This window comes from Lates calcarifer, linkage group LG21 (genome assembly GCF_001640805.2).
Source record: "Lates calcarifer isolate ASB-BC8 linkage group LG21, TLL_Latcal_v3, whole genome shotgun sequence".
NCBI classification, from domain to species: domain Eukaryota; kingdom Metazoa; phylum Chordata; class Actinopteri; family Centropomidae; genus Lates; species Lates calcarifer.
The window spans coordinates 14,792,565-14,808,874 of record NC_066853.1 but is presented as its reverse complement, the minus strand read 5'-3'; the positions used below and the strand labels follow the sequence as shown (position 1 = coordinate 14,808,874).

Below are 16,310 nucleotides of genomic sequence, written 5' to 3'. Positions count from 1 at the left end.
CTTATGCAGCAAAAAAGGGTGAAGGTTAACACCTTTACTGCAGTGACAGCTCACATGGAAACTGTGTAGTAACACCAAGAGGCATTTAAATGATTCAACATTTCATAAACATTTGTGCAACTTGGCAAAGAAATGTGTTCAAATAATCTAGTTGAACGTGCTATATGATGAAGTCATGGTCATGGAATTGAAACAATGCTTATATGTAAGATAGATATCTATACATCAAACTTATCATGAGTCAGGTCAGTTTTAATAGAAGTCCTCTTTTCACTTGCAAATCATCAAAATCAGGTTTAGTGGGCTGTGCTGTTTGTTGTCTTTTAAAGAAAGGGTGAGAAGGAAAAAAGAAAAAGAAGGGAAAGTTAAAGGGAAGAAATCACAAAAGACAGATTGGAATAGGGGTAAAGAAACGACAAAAGGGGAGCAGGAAAGAAGGCATGTTTTCCTCCCTTTTAGCATAAGCGGGGTGATATTTCCCCAATGCAGGTCCTGACCAGATATATTTTTCAAAAAGTTTCATAAATTATCAGGAAGATTTTACAGAGGCTAATGGGCTGTAAAATTTTAACTAACCAACCATTAAACATATTTTAAAGTCTACATATTTTTAACAAATATGTCCACAAACACTGAACACACCCTAGAAAGAGCTTTTGATTTTGATTGGGCAACATATTCTGCTTTAAAATAGATCTTCAGAATAGGACCATTATACCTGGTTTGTTTGTTTTGTGTGACATTATAGTATAGACGTACACAGTATACCTTGACAGTTTCATCTCAGTCTCTGCCTAATGTCATGGTATTGGCAGGCAACGAGGTCAGTGGCATCCATGTCCGTGTTGTGCTCAGTTAAGGTGGAAATTCTGGACTGGACAGTCATGATTTAGGCATTTGGTCCGATCACTGACAGGTTGGAGCTTTCTTGTTTGGTGTTTTGTGTTCCCTGACTCAAAGGATATTTGTTGTTGTCCTTTACATTTTTTATATTTCTGAATCTATTTTTTCATCTGTTTTAATGATTTTATCATTACATTTTACATGTTTCTTGTGTGCATAAGCCCTAAATTGTTGTACTGTACTCTCTTATTATAAGCTTGTTAGTCATCTGTCAAGAACTTTGAATTGTACTAACTTGTATGAAAGGCGGGAATGGTTGTTTGTCTATATGTGTTGGACAATGGACCGGTGATCTGTCCAGGGTGTACCCTGCCTCTTGCCCAATGTCAGCAGGAATAGGCTCCAGCCCCCCCACCCCCCACCCCCCGACCCGTAACGTATAATCAGTACAGATAATGAAAGAATGAATGCAGGTATTCAAGGCGTTATAGAAGTAAATTTGAACAACTGATCGATATAAAGTGAAGCCATGTGACTTTCTAACACAATGGAAATGGTTATGTTTATTAGTAGCCTCTGCTTTTATAATGGAAAAAAATCTGAGGCATGGGAATGACCAGAAAGGCCATAGCAATAAAATCACATTTTTGTTGTTTTTATATGCTCCACTGAGGATGATGGATGTTCATAGAATACGGCCAAATGGACAAAATCTTTGGTTGATTTGGTTTCCCTGAACTGACTGACTTGATTAGTTTCCGAAGAATTTGGGAGGTTTCCTGAAGTGGGTGGAGTGAGATATACTTGTTCTGCTTCACAGATGGATTAGTGGAAACATTTGTGCAAAGCATGAGATGGGTTCAGAAGGCTTCGCAAGGACAAAGTGTCTGAATAGCTGTCTTTTAGAAATGCCACATAGGTAACCATAAGAGTTACAGCACTCTGTGCATGCACCGATCATATATTGATCCCATGTTTAATTTGGCCAGCATAAATAGTGATGCTGATCCAGTGTCAGTGCTGGATTGTGCAGCACTAATAAAACGTACAACCTTTACAATGAGCCAAAGCAGTTAAATCTATTAATGTCACCTCTTAGAGACTTAAAGTAATCAATAAAGCAGCATACATCAAATGATTACAAATTAATCTGCCCTTTGCATCAATATCACATATTTAGGAGTGAAACCAGGAATATACTCCATTTCTGAATACAATCTTAATACTTTATTGAAGCAGCTATATTCATTAACTTTCTCTATCTGTTGGTGCCCAAATTCAACAGTCCTATGTAACTGGCAGGGACAGAAAGTCATCATGTTCTCCCATACTCTTTGGATGTAATAACAATAGGCAAACACATTTTTACTTAAAAAATAATAAAAACCCTTATCACCTGATCACCTCTGATCACAGTATATTCCCTGAACCTCTTGTGAATGGATGATTCAGGAACATAACTTCCATATACTGTAACAACAGTCTGAGGTGGAATAAAGAATGTTTTGAGATAGCAATAAAGTTTATGTGAAGAATGCTTATGATCAGTAGCTAGAAATTTTAACTTGTTAAGTCAGTAAATGTATACTGTGCTTATTTTATATACTGCACTGTCATATTGTTTTTAACCTTTGGCCCAAAGTTGAACTATTTATCAGAGGTTAGGGTAATAAAACTGGATTTCTTTTTTTAAGAGGAAAACAGTTTTGGACTAAACTGGGATAAACACTCAATAAAAGTTGGTAGCATGTCTTTAGATGTGAGAAGTGTCTAAGCCACATTAAAAGGGTAGCATCACATTTTTTCAAGTCAGTTTTAGTCAGGTGAAGGTCTGAACAGCTTCTTCTTGTTCACATTGCCCATTAAGAGATCACTTTCTAAATCGATTTTAGAGTAAGTGATGGCAACAAAATCCACAGTCCTCTCTGTGTGAAAAAATATATTCCAAAGTTTATCTGAGGCTCACTGTGCTTTTAGCAAAACATTTTGTGTTGCATGTTTGCACAGTGTATGTGTTAATTCCGAGTGTTGGCCTCCAAGGCCTGAGATTTCCAGCTCTTAATACGTTTTGTCTGTTACCTGTGTTCACAAGTCAGACAAGTATGGCAAGTGTTATCTGCTTATGAGACTTGTCTGACTTGTGAGACTACCTGCGCTTTAAAATGTTTTATTACAAAACCTCTTCCAAACATTCTTTCTTCCTCTGAATTGTCTGACTCCACAAATGCATCAAGTGTTCGCTGACTGTGATGTATATGAATATGTTCTGTGGAGTTAGCAACTTCCCACATTAATTTGACATTTCCTATTATATTGTATTTTATGAGTAAAATATCCACAGCATTAATCTGGACAAAAACGATCTAATTTGTACTTTTATGTTTTTTCCTGCAAGCTCTTAAATATTGGTGAAGAGGTGACTTAATGTTTCCTGGTGGCAATACATAATCCCTAATGAATCTACTATCTTCCTGATATTTACACCAGATGAAGGTATGGCCCCTCTAACTAATTGCAGCCTATTATGTCATAACTTTTCCACAGGTGTATCTCAGAAAAAAACAAAAACAAACAACAACAAAAAACATTTGTCAAATGACCATGTTTGACACTCTTTAATCTTAAATACATTAAATATGCCAACATATAGAAGTACAGACCTTACAGATCTTTGCTTTCTTGTATTTATCACTACAAATAATAATTTAAAACATACTCATACTCACTTACTTTATAATCTCATTCCAGTATTTTTATACTATTACTACTACTATTTTAATGGCAGAATGTAAATACATTGTACAACATAGTATGCAAGTACATTTACTTAAGTATTGAACGTAAATACAGCTTTGAGGTACTTGCACTTTACTTGAGTATTTGCTTTTTTTTTTTTTTTCCTACTTTATACTTCTATTCAACTTCAGATTAAACAGAAATAGGCCTACTGCACTATTTACTCTGATATATTTATTCAACAGCAGTATATACTTTTTATCATATAGGATGAGTATTAAAGTAGTAAATATGATAAATATAATGCTTTGTTCGAGATCTTTTGATCTCTGATCTTTTGTACCATTAACAGTCTGAATATATATAAAGAAAGGGAAACAGACCATCCCACTGTGAAAGGAGTGTCACAAAGTTGCAGTCATAAAAAGGTAACAGTAGTTCCTCATTGTAAAAATAAACACAGTCTGATGACATACATATTTGCCGGATGGTAGCAACAGGCCAAACAGGGTTAAAAAGACAAACAGGAGACAAGGACACCGCTGGAGTTGTGTGTTGTCCTGTAACTCTGGCCAGTTAGATTTTATTCGTCATTGGTACATCCGGGCACTTTATTTTTTGATTGACAGTTGCCATGGCAACAAGCTAGAGCATCGCCATTTTGTCAGGAGGGTTTTTTTCCCAGCTCAGTCTTTTCAAATGTTCTCCCTTCCCGCCGGAATAATGCTGTCAGTGGATATATATTTGACGTTTTTGGATATCGAAATGCGTCTAGTGGATCGGATTAAGAAGATCAAGAGGCCGACGTTCTAACATAGTTGAAATAATTAGGCGGCGCCGCACTAACTCAGTTGTCCGTGTCTCTGGTCCACCGGGCCGGTTCACTGCGCAGGTTTGGACCGCGCGCCATTTTGTGAAAATTGACACAAAATTCCTAACCAAAATTACCAGAGGACACGGTTTCTGTTTCGTGTTTAAAATACCCCGGATTTAACCGTATAGTCGTATTTATCGAAGTGGCCGACGTTAAATTTGCCAAGACAACGTAAAATCAGAATTTGGTATAACGTTTATTTAGCAGGTAGCTAGAATTGTTAGCTTGAGGCTAGCCAAAGAAGCTACAGCTAGCCAGGGCAGGTAGCTAATGTTAGCTGCGTTCATTTTGTCAACTAGCTAGCCAGTTCGCTAAGGTTAGCTAGTAAGTTATGCGTGCTAGTTAACGTTAGCATGGTGCTAGTCATCAGCTGATAGTAACGTTAATCAAAGTTGCTTCGATTGCCGATGTTGTTCATCAAAGCTTGGGATATGAAGAGCGTATTAATTCTGACTGGCGAATTATTTTAGAGTTTGCCGGTCAGAGGACGGGGATTGGATTTAACGTTAACATTACTCGCTAACCGTGCAGGGAGGGGAGAAGCTCAAGCTGGATAAGTTTCCTCATCATACAGGTTATTGGACTTTAAATGAAGATCGTGCCATCAGAGGTGAGCAATTGTAAACTGTTAAATTTGACATTAATCTTCGTTAGCGTAACATTTCATGTTAACGCTTTCGCAGATGTATATTATATGTAACGTGAATGGTTAACAATGATGGACGCGACAGTGAAGTTGAGAATGGTAGCTTATGGTATGGCGGCTAGCTAACATTTTGTGGCGGTGCCGACACCGCTGAAGCCAGCGTTAAGATTTGCTTTCAGTCAGTAGGTCAACGGACTAATTTTAATGTTAGACGGGAGTAGCTCTCCAGGCTGGTTGTGAACTGGAGGATGCAGCAGATTGTGTGGGCTTTGATGGAGAGTCATGCTGGCACGGTGTTAACGTTACAGCTAACGTTAACTCTCCGATATTAGACACTGTCATTGTACGATTAAAGCAAATGTTGTCGTGTTAGCTAACAGCCCCATTTGAGTCACTGTTAAGGCAAGATCTGATTGTATTAATATCAAAGGTGTAGTTTGGGTTTTAGAGTTAAACAGTACGGAAGCTCATCTAGCTAACCTGGCTAACGCCAGGTTGCTAATTCGGCTAACCTGGCTAATGGTTAACGTTGACTTGTTGACGAACCAGCTGAATGGGCCCCACAACCCGCTGGCTGAACACAGCGTCACTAGCTAACGTTAACGTTGGATTGGTGAGAGATATGCTTGCTTGTCCCGCAGTTTTCAGGGTAACGTTAACGACGACAGCGTTAGCTAGTTAACGTTAGACTGCTAACGGTAACGCGAGCCTGAATACGATTGTCATTTATACAAGGAATTGGAGACATACGCGAACGATATGTAGCAGGAGAGGACGCAAATTAACACTGAATATGCTTTCTAAATTCCAACCATGACGAGATCTACCCCATCATCTGTAAGTACAGAGCTACCCGGGCTCCGTCTTTATACACGAACGTTAGGCTTTTAATTGTTTTGGATGGGTTACATTTGATTCAGCTTTGGGATGGATTTAATCAGTTGGGCGTGAGAAGATGACACACGGGCTTGTTACAGAGGTCTTTAGCCATCACCTATGATATGATACGGCTACTAATAGCAAGCTAGCTGTCGTTATATTTACACCTAAATAGGCCCGTTGATGCCATGATGAGTAGAGCCAGGAAAGGAACTGTTCATATGTCAGTACTGAAAATGACGAATAATCAAACGTTTAGGGGCGAGCAAAGAGCTACAAGTGCGCTTGCAAAATGGCTTTGTGGTCAAATACAGCTTGAATTTTCCCAGAAGGGTTAGTGATTTTTAAAATGTCAAATTCGCCCTATATCATGTTAGTTGGGTGTCATGTATTGTGTTAGTATAATGGCCTCAAACCAAACTTTTGTAGTTCGTTGTCAATTTGCATAATCTTGAACAATAATTTCAGTTGGGTCAGTTGGGCTAGCTATTTTCAAAAAGTATATTTCAGGTCTTAAAACCCTCTATAATTTAATGCTGAGAGGAGATCCAGTGCTATTAAGTCCACAACAATATTAATCCTGGTTTGTTTTGTTAAGTGTTATGTAGTCTGTGCCTCTCTGAGTGAACTATTTAGTGAATACAGTTTCACAAATGCTTCAGATGTGTTTTTGATAATTTCATTGCCTGGGCATTAACTGCTTTTGACCATTGATCCACAAGCAGCTTACCTTTTTTGAATTTCTGCTGTATTTTTAAATTCTCAAAGAATTCATACATTCACCCCAAGTGCACTTTGTAAAGTTTTGGGGTGTCCTCTGTTCTTTAGGGTCCCCTGTCCCTTCTTCTTAACAAAAGTTTAACCACTTTGAAGTTAAATCCCACCAAAGATTCACAATGATAATGATCTGTTTTTATTCTTTGTAGTGGGTTGTGGTTTGCTGCTGGACTCTCCTCCCAGGATGATATGAAATTTTACAGGAGACGATGCATCCAGGTTAGCTGCTATATATTCCCTTTGGTGGGAAGCGGTGCACCTAATATCTTCTCATTCACTTATTTTGCTGTTTTGAATTTGACATCCAAACTCACAAATTATAGGACATCTCAAGTGGGGGAAAAAGTCAAACTATGTTCTATTATCAGTATTAAGACTGGTCAGTACAGTATTTAATATTTCCATTAATTCAGTTTAAATGTTTACTTGATGACAGAGCTCAAAGTGATTAAAACTGGTTTGACATGGTTGTTTTCAGGTCCAAGCTGAACAAGCAGTAAAAAAGACACACTAGTCATCATGACAAATCAGTCTTATCAGTTTAGTGCTTTAACTTTAATATGTGGGTAGAAAAGAATTCAAATAAATTCTCCAATTTAGTCATATCTAATTCAACAAAATTAGTTTTACTTTAACAGTTTAACTGACTTTATCCAATGTGAGATTTTATTAAAAATAGATTTTTACAATAAATAGATAGATAATATATATAATATATATATATACTAGATAAATATGTATATTTATATGTATGTGTGTATATGTATTTAATACAATGAAACATTTAGTGTCTTAAAATACAGCCTTTGCTTGTGCTCTATCATCTTACAGTTTCTCTTATTTCTGTCAGTGGATGTGTATTTTTTCCTTTTCCAAAGCTGGGTCAGCTTTCTAACGCTCTCAGATGGAGTGCAGGTTTTGGGCTGTGCAGCTATTTTGCTGTCAGGCTCTTGTGTTGAAAGCAGCGTCTAAGTGTGCCAAAGTTCAATTTTATTTCTTGTTTATTTCTTGTTTTCTCATTGGAAAATGGGAGCAGCTCTGCCCTGGCAACAAAAGTAGGCTATTTGCATACTGCGTTGTGATTGGTCTGTGCATTGATGGGCTTGCCAAATCACGCTGTATCTCTGTGGTGATAGGCTATGCTAATTAGGTGCTGTTGCTGGGATTCTGAATAGTGGTTACTGTGTAGCACTGGTGAATTGTGTTGTCTGGTGAGAGATGCTGATAGCTGAACATGCTATTTAATAATTTTTTGATTCCTTCTGGCTTAAAATGAAGGATGATTCACTGTACAGTGTGGAGATGCTTTCTTTTCACCCCTTTTCACTGTTAAACCTGCTGTTTTGCTCCCTTTTCTTCACAAAGGTTGATATATTACTGCTATATTTTATTTTTTGGCTATCCTTTGATGCATTTTATGACTTTATAAATTTAACAAAAGGCACTATGTATTAATCAGACATTTCTCTTAACAATGAATTAATTCTTGTTCTTGTTCTCAACATCTTATGTTCATTTTTGTGTGCTTCAAAGTGTGAGCTGATCATTTCAACATAGATGTAAATATTACAAATGCATAATTTGCATTTTGCATATATTTTTCTTTCCCAAAGGTAAATTAAGGCATTTTTGTGTTTAGAAAATTCTCACTGGTTAGATTAAGAATTGAATAGAATAGGCTTTATTGTCATTGTACAGTTAAGTACAATGACAATAAATATAAAATCTGTACAATAAGTAGCAAATTTCTTTACCTATTTTATTTTAGGGCCAAAAATCTGTTTTGCGGAAGAGGAAATACAGCTGTTTTAGATCAGGATTATTTCCCCTTTTATCTCCTTTGTGTGCTCTGCTACATATAATGTTGAATTAAGTTACTCTGCAGCTCATAGCAGTGTTAATTTCTTCTAGGAGGAGAGACTTCAGCATGCAAACCTTCGTCCGTCCGGCTTGCGCCCTCTTTTTCTTTACACACTGCTGGTCTTCAGATGGCTGCTCCAATGCCCCATACGCACCAGCAGTACAGTGACCGCCACCAGCCAAGCACTGACCAATCTGTTACGGTCTTACCGTACAGCGACCAGACACCACAGCTCACTGCCAATCAGGTACACTAACCCTACCCCAGCTCATGGATTTCTCTTAGTCTTAATGTGCAGTGTAAGAAGAATTGCAATGCATAATGTTATTTGAAAGAGTACTTCCCTTTTTGCTGCTGTCACAAGGCAGAGTAACTGCTTGTAAAGTGCTTCTTTCAGTCTAGCAGTTTAATATTGCAGAATTTACTGAAGTAAATTTAGTTAATTACCTATGAGATTTAACAAAGGCCCCTTTGCCTACAAAAATTCTGTGGATATTGTTTGTTTATGAAATGTTGTGATTCTCCCTCTTGATACTTCAGAGGCACATGCCCCAGTGCTTTCGTGACCCAACTTCAGCTCCCCTGAGGAAGCTCTCCATTGACCTTATCAAAACATACAAACACATCAATGAGGTTAGTTGTGTTTTCATTAAATATATCTATATCAGATATATATTTTTTTATTTTTTAAGGATGAAAATTAAACTGAACCATAAAACCTTGAAAATTTAAGACTAATATAAAATATCTTTGAGTGTCATCATGTGTCTTGATTTCTTCATTTTTAGGTGTATTATGCAAAAAAGAAGCGACGGCACCAACAGGGTCAGGGTGAAGACTCTAGTCACAAAAAAGAGAGGAAAGTCTTTAATGATGGCTATGACGATGATAACTATGACTACATCGTCAAGAATGGGGAGAAGTGGATGGACCGCTATGAGATTGATTCCTTGATAGGAAAGGGATCGTTTGGACAGGTGCGACGTTATAAATTATACCTACACATAAACATACTTGAGAACATGTGCCAGAGGAAGTTGTCTTAAATTTGGATTTGAACTTGTTTACATTTTTCTTTGTAATAATAAACTCAAGATATTTGATGCTTTTTACTGAAGATTTTTCATATGCAGTTAACGGTTGAAGTGTTGCTATTTATAGTCCAACAAACGGTTTGAATTAAAATCTGCTCTTCTTGGTATCTTTAGGTTGTGAAAGCATATGACCGTGCAGAGCAGGAATGGGTTGCCATTAAGATCATCAAGAACAAGAAAGCTTTCCTCAATCAAGCTCAGATTGAAGTGCGCCTCCTAGAGCTCATGAACAAACATGATACCGAGATGAAATACTACATTGGTAATGCACTCTTGAAATTTGATTTAACAAGACATATTGAGGAGATTAATAGGCTTTTTCTGTATTTGACTAACATGGGTGCAATTTGGTTTTCTGCAGTTCACCTTAAGCGTCACTTCATGTTTCGGAACCACCTCTGCCTGGTGTTTGAGATGCTTTCATATAACCTGTACGACCTGCTCCGAAATACCAACTTCCGCGGCGTCTCACTTAACCTCACCCGGAAGTTTGCCCAGCAGCTATGCACGGCGCTGCTCTTCCTGGCCACGCCCGAGCTCAGCATCATCCACTGTGACCTGAAGCCTGAGAACATCCTCCTCTGCAACCCCAAGAGGAGTGCCATCAAAATAGTGGACTTTGGCAGCTCATGCCAACTGGGACAAAGGGTATCTAGCTTCAGTTTTCCTTATCAGCAATAAATTGAATGTATGCAAGAATATCCTGAGACAAGTGTGATATATGTTGCTTCTAAACGTAAGGTGTAATTCAGAGTTTAAAGGCAAATGACAAGACTGATTGTTGGTTCTTTGTCTTTGTAGATATACCAATATATCCAGAGTCGCTTCTACCGTTCCCCAGAGGTGCTGCTGGGAATGCCCTATGACCTGGCCATCGACATGTGGTCCTTGGGTTGCATCTTGGTAGAGATGCACACTGGAGAACCTCTCTTCAGCGGAGCCAATGAGGTATAAGGAACTAAAACACTACTCAGATTTGTTCTGCTTTGAATTATAACTAGGAATTGCAACTAGCAGTGGTTTTCACCTTATGTCTAACTTACAAGTAATGCCATATTGACCTCAAAAATGGGGAAGTAGAGTTACAACATTTCACACAACTCTTCAGTTGTTAAACTTTGAAATTGTTGTCGTCAGCAACTGTAGCCACCTGCCTAAGCCTTAATATTTTGACAGTTAAGTCATCATAGGACAACAGTTGAGGATGTTTAATTTTCCATATTGGGTGTAAAAATTTAGTATCTAGTATCTAGTGAAGCTGCCTTTTAGGTTGTAGATATACAATGTGAAGATTAGCAGTTCTGCCTGATACTTAGCTTTGCCAGCAGGTGGAAGTAACTTGATAAATCATTTTTCCACAGGTGGACCAGATGAACAAAATAGTCGAGGTTCTTGGTATCCCGCCTAATCACATAATGGACCTAGCCCCAAAAGCCAGGAAGTTCTTTGAGAAGCTTTCGGATGGTACATGGAGTGTTAAGAAGACCAAAGATGGCAAAAGGGTGAGCTTACTTCTTTGCTGCACTTAGCATCTAACCAAAACTTGTGCTTTGTGATCACTGTTGAAACCAAGGTAGTCTGTGTGATCAAATGCAGGAGTCAGGGGTGAGTAAATCTCTTAATCTTTGCGTACTCTGCCTTAAACAGTATAAGCCTCCAGCCTCACGGAAGCTCCACTCCATCCTGGGTGTGGAGACAGGGGGTCCAGGTGGCCGACGGGCGGGGGAGTCTGGCCATGCTGTTGCTGACTACTTGAAGTTCAAGGACCTGATCCTCCGGATGTTGGACTATGACCCTAAGAGCCGCATCCAACCCTACTATGCCCTGCAGCACAGCTTCTTCAAGAAGACTGCGGATGAGGGGACCAATACAAGCAGCAGCGTGTCTACAAGCCCCGCATTAGAGCAGTCCCAGTCTTCAGGAACCACCTCCAGCACCTCCTCTAGTTCAGGTAACTTCCACCTTAAAACCATGGGCAGCTGTTCCACAGTTCTTCATTTAAAGTAATGAAACACATTAATCTATCTGTTGCTGTGTTCTAAGATAACATGAGAAGTTTATCATATCACATCACTACAATTATCTGCTCAGTGAGGGGTGTTGACTCAGTGGAAGTTGCTGTGAACTGTAACAAGTTATTAACAAATTGTGAAACGTCCAGACATTTCTAAGCTAGCTCCTGTGGTAGCATTTCACATATTTTATGTGATGGTGTTGAGGCTGCACTCGTGACACTTTCTTTAACCCATAGGAGGATCATCTGGGACAAGTACCAGTGGCAGAGCAAGATCAGACCCTACCCATCACCACTTGCACAGTGGAGGACACTTTGGCACGGCCATGCCTGCCATCGATGGTGACAGCCTCTGCCCACAGGTCAGTAATGTGATCTGATACCATGTGGAGATATTGTGGTGGTGGTAAATCAAAATCTGAGTGCACAGTGCACAGCTTCCCCCATTATTTTAGACTGACTGAAGTATTTTCAGTGCCAACTAAAAGAGGATTGTAAATTTGATTAGTAAATAATATTGTGTTTTTCCATGTTGCTTGATTTACTGTACTATATTCTAATGTAAGATAAGTTTAACATAAAATTCTGAAACTGTTCTTGAAATCAGATTTTAAAGTGTGATGGTGTCTCAGTTTCTTGAAAGTAATTCTGAGAAATGTGTCTTACAATGTTATATGGTAACAGATCATAACATTTAAGCAGTACCACGTTAAGACTATAAAAATTGTTCAGCTGTATTCCACAACTAACTCGTGTTATTTCCTTGACATTGACAGGCAAGACAGCCTTACCCACCCCCGCTGGTGTGGGGAGGTGGCGTTGGACCAGAGTCAGTCACTGGAGAGACACACCCAGTCCAGGAGACCACCTTCCATGTTCCCCCTCAACACCCTAAGGCCCTGCATCCCCACTCACATACTCATCACCACCACGGGCAGATGATGGCTACACGGCCACGCCCACGCCACTACACCTCCCCGACACACAGCTCCTCGACACAGGACTCCATGGAGGTGGTTCATGGCCATCTGTCCATGACCTCCCTGTCTTCCTCTGCCTCCTCTTCCTCTACATCGTCCTCTTCCACTGGGAACCATGGCAACCAGGCCTACCAGCTCCGCCATTTGCCTGCCGGAGCCCTTGACTTTGGTCAGAACGGTGGGCTGAGCATGGGGCTAGGTGCCTTCTCGAACCCACGGCAGGAGACTGGCATGGCAGCGCACCCTGCATTCTCCATGGGCACGAACACAGGGCCTGCCCACTACCTAGCGGAAGGCCACCTGGGCATGAGGCAGGGCATGGACCGGGAGGAGTCTCCAATGACTGGAGTGTGTGTGCAGCAGAGTTCTATGGCCAGCTCGTGACTGCACTGACATTTGGCTGTGTGTTCCCCCTGTGCGTCATTTTTAAGGTGGTGTTTTTTACTACAAGGTGTGTTGAGAACAAAAGCTGCTCACGTCAGAAGGGAGATATCACTGAACCGCTACTACAGAGAAAAACCTTTGTTAAAAAGTATATATGTAATTTTCATCAGTTTTTCTTTTGCAATCATTAGGCACAAAATAATACTGCGGAATAACCATAGTGAGATTGAGACATCCATCTTACCATTTCACCAGTTTCATGTAACCACCAAGTAATCACCATATGGTATTATGTGGCAAAATCTTCTAAAGAGCATTTCAGAGCGAAGTTTGAAGCTGTTTTGCAGGTAGCTGTTGGTGATGAAATGCTTGGCGTCCTCTTTCGGTTCAAAAACGTGGACTGCCTGACATTACTGTTCCACTGGTTCTTAATTATTTTGCCCTTTTTAAGTGAAATTTCACGTAAAAGCTGCTTGTAAATCCTGTAGCTTGACGATGAGGGGAAGTGTTTGCGGTGATATTTCTTGTTGTTGGTCGGTATTGTGTAACTCTTGTTAAAGGGGAGCACATAGCAGTGGAGTCCCTATAGCGTGTGCTGGCCGGGTGGAGAAGAGACCCCGCAGGTGGATACTGACGCCAACCGGGTCAAAGGAGAGGGAAGCACCACCCCTCAGGCCTAGAGGCCCCCGTAATCCTGCGAGCTGCAACCAGGCCTGGCACAGACGAGAGCAGCGATGGGCACGGGAGACGAAAGGATCCAGCCCAGTAAAAGGAAGACAGTCAGTGGCTGGTTCTAGATAACCCTTTGGCCTTATGACTCATGGACTTGGAATGGGATGGAGCTGGACATTATCATTTGAATTAAGATGGCTTTTCTCTATTTTTCTCTCTAGACAGCCCTTAATTCTTTAAGGAAATTAAAACAACTTAGAAAAGGTAAATAAGAATGGTAATTTGAGGCCTTTCTCGACAAAGATTACTTCTTCAGCAGGGCCCCACATAACAGGGTCTTATTGTACACAACAACCTCCTAAACATTACTTCCTTGAAAATCTTATTCACTGGTTAAGGATTTTGCAGTGGAAAGAACTATCTATTCCAGAGTCTACCCTTTTATGTTTTGTTATTTTTCCCTTTTGCATGTAGTTCCTCATCAGAACCACCTGCACAAGTCTCTCCATCCAAAACATGGAAACTGAAGAAAAAAATGAGTTAAGTGACTGCCTTTTTTCTCCTCAAATTATGCTGTGAATTTTACAAGAATTTATTTTCCCTTTGGATATGTTTTTATACCAAAGCAGTTGTTTTATAGCATATAGGTGTCTGTAACCAATAATGTAGCAGTTCACCACTTTGACGCAAAGTTTATCAAGATCTTATTTTAACGTCAATACAAACAGCTGCAATATTTTACTTTAGCAAAACTGGAGACCGTTGTTGAGACCGTTGGCTATTGTGTATTCTGGCCAGATTTGTTTGCAACGTTTTACCAAAACTGTTTCCATATTAATTGGTAGATTATTTTGGGAGTCTTTTAAAACTTTGGTATGTTAGAGAATTTGGTAGTTACTCTGCAGGCTCCGGAGTAGCAAGATAGAAGCTGATGGTTTAAAAAAAAAAAAAAGGAGACTAATGCGTTCTATTTCTGTGTCGTCGTTTTTTTTTTGCCCCATCATACTATTTCAAAGGGTTTTGCTGCCTTTCATACATCATTTGGTCAACTTGGCTAGCTTCTGCCATGAAGCAAGACTTAATGTCATTGTCTTGGCAGGGTAAGGATAATTGTGGCAAATCAGTTTGTGTTGAATGGTATTGTTCTGATTTGATAGGGCAGATCCTCATGATTGTTGTCCTATTCAAAGGGAAAGGGTGTCCATTAGCCCACAGTCACATGCTTTGTCTAGGCAGACATGCATGTCCTCAAAACATTACAGTCAATAACCAGATTTTTTTTTATATCAGGGAGTTTGAAGTGCTTTCTTTCTTCTGTTGCTCATTTTACCAGCTTTGAAATTAGACAGAAAAACCTGCCCACAGCCACCTTTCAAATTAAGGGCAGGCCACAGGTGATGCTGTTGTCATTTTAAAGGAGAAACCATCATAAGAAATCACGCTTGGTATTTCCACAAACACAAATGTAAAGCTACCTATATTGAGATTGGGGTTTTATCTGGATGTCAAGGTTAATTGCAAATTTGCAATCATTTTTCATACCCCGCAGAATTTGAGACATTTAGAAATTGCCAGTGGTTTTATTACTGGCACTCATACTGGTACTAAACATTCCAAAAATAAAGACTGAAAAAGAAAAAAAATTGACTGCAGTGACTCGTAAGTGTGCGCCTATTTCAGATCATGCTGATTGACCTCTTATTTAGAGCAGTTGTCATGAAATGCAGCCCCTTTTTAATAGTTGAAATAGAATTTATGTATATATTTATATTTTTTTAATAAAGGAAGTATAGAACTCACTACCTTGCTCCTGCTGGTATGTTGATTATGTTTGTCAATTTGGTGACCATTCAGTGGGCAGGAACTCCTGTTTTCTTAGTGGCAAAACCTTGCCTTTTGGCAAAGGTACTTGACTACATCAGGACAACACTATGAGGTAGGGTTTGAATCAAACAGGGAAAGCTAGATCTTCAAACCTTAATAATTTTCACAGGGTATATTGTAAGTGCATGTACATCACAAACCTTACTTTTTGGTTATATGAGAAGCACATGGTTGAAAAAAAGGTTCCATCTTTCATAAGCCTGTTCAGTTTGTGGGTTATACACAAACACGTATACTTGTTGACATATCTGAACACCCAACAGAAGTTGAAATCCTCTTATTTAATTTGGATTTATCCTTTTCATTTTTGATTCCACATTTTTTCACTTTTTTTGTACATGCAACATGCACTATAGAATTGAACAGCATGGGGGAAAGGATAAGTCCATGTATCCACAGATTGTAAGATCTAGTCAAGACTTTGCTGTGTTTATGACAATGCCCTTTGTATTATATTAAGACAGTCTTATGTATGATATATAAAAAGAAGTTAATTGAATTGCTCTGTGTGTCTTTATTGTTCTCTTACAACTCCATTTACATGAACTGCTATCTAAGAAGTGTTCACGCTCCACCCCCAGGTACACGATCATACACAATCTACAAAAATGCATCAACACTCAGTGATGTGGAAATAGTTTACACGCATAAATCATATTCGCGCAT

At 39.3% G+C, this 16,310-nt stretch overlaps 1 protein-coding gene across 4 annotated transcripts; it reads left to right on the top strand.

Moving 5' to 3' along the window:
• Window positions 1–4,211: 4,211 nt before the first annotated feature.
• Window positions 4,212–16,143, top strand: dyrk1ab (dual-specificity tyrosine-(Y)-phosphorylation regulated kinase 1A, b). Of its 4 annotated transcripts, none has more exons than XM_018700393.2 (12): window positions 4,212–5,063; window positions 6,905–6,974; window positions 8,667–8,863; window positions 9,157–9,249; window positions 9,405–9,593; window positions 9,825–9,972; window positions 10,072–10,358; window positions 10,512–10,658; window positions 11,072–11,212; window positions 11,358–11,661; window positions 11,962–12,086; window positions 12,501–16,143. In XM_018700393.2, the coding sequence occupies exons 2-12, from the start codon at window positions 6,965–6,967 to the stop codon at window positions 13,086–13,088; spliced, it is 2,229 nt and encodes a 742-aa protein (XP_018555909.1). In that variant the 5' UTR covers window positions 4,212–5,063; window positions 6,905–6,964; the 3' UTR covers window positions 13,089–16,143. The 4 variants fall into 4 exon arrangements, with proteins under 4 accessions (XP_018555909.1, XP_018555912.1, XP_018555911.1 ...); XM_018700395.2 differs by lacking the exon at window positions 4,212–5,063 and adding an exon at window positions 5,085–5,936; XM_018700396.2 differs by lacking the exon at window positions 6,905–6,974.
• The last annotated feature ends 167 nt before the right edge of the window (window positions 16,144–16,310 follow it).